Source organism: Abramis brama (genome assembly GCF_963993115.1).
Source record: "Abramis brama genome assembly, chromosome: 10".
Lineage (NCBI taxonomy): Eukaryota > Metazoa > Chordata > Actinopteri > Cypriniformes > Leuciscidae > Abramis > Abramis brama.
This window is the reverse complement of record NC_139972.1, coordinates 32,095,052-32,100,178: the sequence shown is the minus strand read 5'-3', so window position 1 is coordinate 32,100,178 and position 5,127 is coordinate 32,095,052. Positions and strand designations below refer to the sequence as shown.

Below are 5,127 nucleotides of genomic sequence, written 5' to 3'. Positions count from 1 at the left end.
TTTGGTTAAATGGCTGAAATAAGGTCTCTGGTGAACACAAGCTCAATATATTTTCATGTTTTATTCAATGACATAAAATAGGGCTGCATCTGAAATCACTTCCCTAAGGTGAGAACAGCATTATGTCCTAATTCACAGTAGATAAAAAGTAGCCTACACGGATGACTTACTACTTCTGGTGAGATCCTGAGGAGTGCATACGATGGACACTTTACTATCCCATGAGGCCACGGGACAGGATTTGTGAAGCTGGGACACAACTAAAGCTGGTAGGTCACATGATAATGACAACAGTGTAGTATATGGATTCATACTTTATAAAACATACTTTTTAATGGCCGTGAAGTGAGTACAAAAGAAGTACCTAGTAGGCTATGTGATTTCAGATGCAGCCTAGTATCATGGTTTGCATGAGGGAGTTTATATTTTCTTCAAAAAAAGATTTTTGTTTGTGTATATACAGTAGTCAACATTTGAAGTGGATCAAAACCTTACATCAAAGTTACACATGAATTTTGAACACTACCTGTATAATATGTATATATATGTAGCCTACTGTTTAAAATATTAACAATCAATTGGCCATATTTTATATCGTAAAATATTGCCGTCACATTAAAACTTTGCCCCTTCTTGGGTAATCTTTTAATATGCATTAAAAGGTTTATATGTATCAATTCAGATGAGCATTAAAGGGGTCGTCGCCGTCGGATGCAAATTCACTATGCTGTTTGCATATAAATGTGTCTTTGCAGTGTGTGGACACAACCACCATACAATGGAAAAAAATCCATTCACTCCTTTTTTTTAATGCTCAAAAAGTCTAAACACTCTCAATAATCAAGCCGTTTGGATTTTCTGAGCAATATGATGCCATATTGCTCATGCTCCGCCCACGTCCGCTGACGGACTGTCCCTCATTAGCATATTTCAGCCCTCAGCCATTTGTATACGGTCTGCCAAGGCAGCACTTTACGTGTCTTGTGTCTACATCTATGGTCTACATGCCCCACACTGTAAAAAATCCAACTCACAAAAAGTTAGACTAATTATTATATTTAAGTTAACTGGACAATTACATGCAAAAAAGTTGGCTTAACCAGTGAAAAGACGTTGTTTCAACAATTGTTGGACTAACTTAGTATTAATTGTAAAATCGATTTGTAAATGCAAGTTAACAAGCATGCAAGTTGGGTTGGAGGTTGGAGCATGCGCATTGTAACGACCACGAAGTTGGCGCATGTGCAATGAAGCGCGCCAACAACGAACAGACTTGACGAAGGAGCCATTTTAAGCATCTGCGTGCGAGACCGTAACGGACCTACTCACAGCCAACGTGTTTCTTCTTTCTTCAGCTTATTTACAACGCGAAAGCCATCATTTTCTGTAAGTATGTATTTATATTGAAGTCGTTTGTAAAAGTACATGTATCATCTTGACCGCAGAGCCCTGGTTACGGCTATTCATTTTTTTCACGAGCAAGCTTAACTAACGTTAAGTCTCCTAACTTAAGTATTCAGCATGTAAACTGTTTAGAATATAACCTGTGTAATCGTAGTAAGTTAGGAACAAGTTCGAAATCGCCACTTATTATTTTAAACTAGCTTTGACGTTATAATGCACTATGTAACATTTCATTTGTGCAATACACCAAAGACATATTTTGAAGTCGACTCTTCATCTTAAATTTAAACTCACACACCCTTTACAGTGGTCTAATATTTGAATTTCATGTTTCAGACTGAGCTTTTTATCTGTGCCCTTCCGGCTTTCTCACGTGTTTCCAGACTAACTTAACTTTACTCGACGGAGTCCACAAGACTGCAAACGTCTAATTTAAAGTAAGTATAATTTTATGGAGTTGATTTAGATTTGATATTATTAACAAATACATGCAGAAAAATCTATAAATTTGATCGAATTTGCAAATGTATTTTGCAATCCACAAACATGCATTGATTTCAACTTGTGTCTTCAATGAATTTGATCTAATTCAAAGTACCATAAATTGTGATACATTTATACAAAATAGAATATTTCTATTCACAAACATGCCAATGTTTGTCCAAATCTCTGCACATTTATTTAATTCTGAATTTCACAGACACAAGTTGAAATGCTGTTGTTTGTGGATTGCAAAATACATTTCAGTCAAGCTCATGGATGTGTGTGCATGTATTTAAAGGTGCAATATGTAACTTTTTTTCAACAGGAAAAGAGGAGGAGATGACAGGATCATCCCTAAAGGCCAGTCTGATTATTCTCTGGAAAAGGAATGGCTCATCTTGGTTGAGGAAATGAAGAAGAAAACCACAAATATAGTGTTCATCAATCAGAAAATGAGCTTGACTTTCTCCCTCTGACAATTGTGGAAGTAGTGCCAATGGTATCTGAAGTGCTTGAACGATGGCCTGCCCCATTTCTTCCAAATGAGGTAAAATAAAGAAGACTGAAATTAAATTAATTGGCTGTAGATTATCTTTAATACAGGTTATTGTTGTGTTGCTTGTAAATGTCTGTTGTAAGCCATGTGAAGCCAGTTAAACAATGTTACAACCAAGACCTGTTTTATTTCTATCACCAGTTATTGTGGACCTCCACGAGACATTCAGAGCATCAACACACCAGCACACTACGCAACTCCTCGAGCTACGCAGAGCAAGAAAGGGGGCATTTGGAACAGAAATGGAAGATCATCTCAAAAAGCTTGTTCAGCAGGTAACTTGCTGATAAACATCATGTGTCAAAGATAGTTTTAAAAACAAATTTATCAGAGCTGTTTGCTATTATATAAAGAACACTTTCTGAAGATATTTTTGAAGGAATATGACAATGTATGCCAAGTTTACACTGGCTGATTAGACTGATTTTGGTCCTGAACTTAGAATACTGCATACAATACTGATTTCCTATTCAGCACATCTGACATCTGATTAGGTGGCTCATTAGCAGAGGCTCTATGACTTCAAACATACATGCAAACTCATAACAAATTTAAATTAATAACTGTGCATTAACGAAATTTGTTGTTGTTTTTTGTACCCATTTTTTTTTTAGACCACAAATATTGTGACTCAGAAAGCAACTGTCCTGGAAGGTCTCCCATGTTTCTCAGTGAAGATTCATGCCTGGTGAGTATGTTTCATTACTTCAACAGATATACAACATCTTACCAAATGACCATGTGTGACTAAAAGGAATGTGAATTTTTGTGTTAACAGCAAACAGATTGTTTTGATGATTCATTGATTTGATTCAAAGTATTTTTTTGCAAGTACAACATGATTTAGTCAATGATTGGGTATGCAACATGTTAACATGTTTTAAATTATAGGCCAGATCATTATCATTTACTAAGATTTATACCATCTTATAGTTTTTATTAGTCTGGTTGACACCAAAACCTTCTATTGAACAAAATGAGCAAACGACTGAATGAACAAACAAACAACTGGATCAATGAATGAATCAATGAACAGTAACAGATAGTATAATATTTGCTAGCCAATTGTAAACCTTCGTTGTATCTGAGAGTGGGTCTGGGGAAGGTTCATTCACAGCCCATTTCCAAAGGGGCGTCACCAACGGACGTCGCTCAAATGCCTCTGGACGCAATTGGATAGACCTAAAACCAATCAGAGCGATCGTCATCGTGTAAAGCCTGCTTCAACATTTGTGATTGGTGCCTCTATTTGGAAAAATTGGAAATGGGCTTGAATGGGCTCTTGGCCAGACTGACTTGCAGAGCAAATCTCAAAGTTTGTCAAGGTTTTCCCAGGCTAAGTTTTTATACTTCTATGTGAAATAGCTTATTCAGGGCAGTACTAAATTGAAAACAAGACAATTGTTATTTGTGCGTATTTGAGTGCATTTACTTGGAGATTCTGCAAGTGGGATGCAAACTTATGAGCACATTGTATAGGATTACTTTATGGTTCCTTAATGTATCTTTTTTTGTTGTTTGTTTTTGAGGTTAGTGTCAAGTGATATTGATTTATTCTTTATTATTAGGACAAGACTCCAGAGGACAGACAGACCAGAGGGATGAAGGTGGGAATCCTTGTGGTGATTGAAGATGATGCACTTGCATACCTGTTTGGCCTTTTGTTTGCCTTGGATTTTGAGTACCCAAAGCAACTGAAATACATTTTGAGAAGGTGTTCATGAAGATGGCCACTCATTGCTCTGCTAGGATACAGTCCCTAAAAACTAAGCTATAACTGTGACGTTGCATTTGTGAGCTGTTTGGATCAACTTGAGGCTGTGATAAACATTGTGCAACTGTTTCAGCACTTTCAACACAAACGTTAACTTGCACTTATAAATCTGCTCATTTTGTAACATTTTCAGTGTTAACAATTTAAAATGTTAAACATTTAAAAGATAGAACTTTTAAAGTATTTAAGACCATTTGAATGTGAGAACTACTGAATGTGTTAATGTACTCTTTAAACTCGTGTACATTTAATGTACTCTTTAAATGTGTTAATGTACTCTTTACTTTTTTAATGATAATGAGTATGGCTTAAGTGTTAAACATTGTTTCCATTTCCACACCAATGTGTTGCTGCTGATGTAAAATAAAACCTGGACCAAAATATCAAGCCTGTAGTTTTAGCTTTATTTTTTAACCTTGTAATAATGTTGATTTAAAAAAAATGTAGTCAACTGAACATACTTTATTAAGTAATGTGAAAATAACATTAAAAGTTGAAATTTTATAATTTTCTAATTTTTTTTAACTACAAAAACTGAATCAGCTGAACAAAAGATCTTAAGTTGGGAGAAATGTGACTTTACTTAGTGAATTGAGTTAAGTGAACTACTTGATTTAAAAGTTGAGTAAACTCAAAAAAGCCATGCAGCAAGTTGCCTCGAAATTTTAAGTTAAGTCAACTTTTTTTTTTTTACAGTGCATGGAAGAGAGGGGTTGAGTGAGCAGTTGCTCATTATCATTTAATGCACCGAAACGGGTCGCTGTGAACAGAGCTGTTTTTGAGGAGGTAAAAAGGGTGTTGTTTTACACAACCACTGAGGAATTTTAACTAAAGTATGTTACAAACTTTGCCTAAAGAAGCATACCAACATGTGGAAAATGGGCATCCGATGACCCCTTTAAAAATCAGC

General features: G+C 35.6%; 1 protein-coding gene across 1 annotated transcript; it reads left to right on the top strand.

Annotated features, from left to right (window-relative positions):
• The first annotated feature begins 1,099 nt into the window (after positions 1-1,099).
• On the top strand, positions 1,100-4,585 carry LOC311091536 (uncharacterized protein). Its single transcript, XM_084127494.1, has 6 exons — positions 1,100-1,386; positions 1,741-1,841; positions 2,213-2,434; positions 2,585-2,718; positions 3,058-3,131; positions 4,012-4,585. Exons 3-6 carry the CDS (start codon positions 2,430-2,432, stop codon positions 4,165-4,167), a joined length of 369 nt encoding a protein of 122 aa, XP_083983620.1. The 5' UTR covers positions 1,100-1,386; positions 1,741-1,841; positions 2,213-2,429; the 3' UTR covers positions 4,168-4,585.
• The last annotated feature ends 542 nt before the right edge of the window (positions 4,586-5,127 follow it).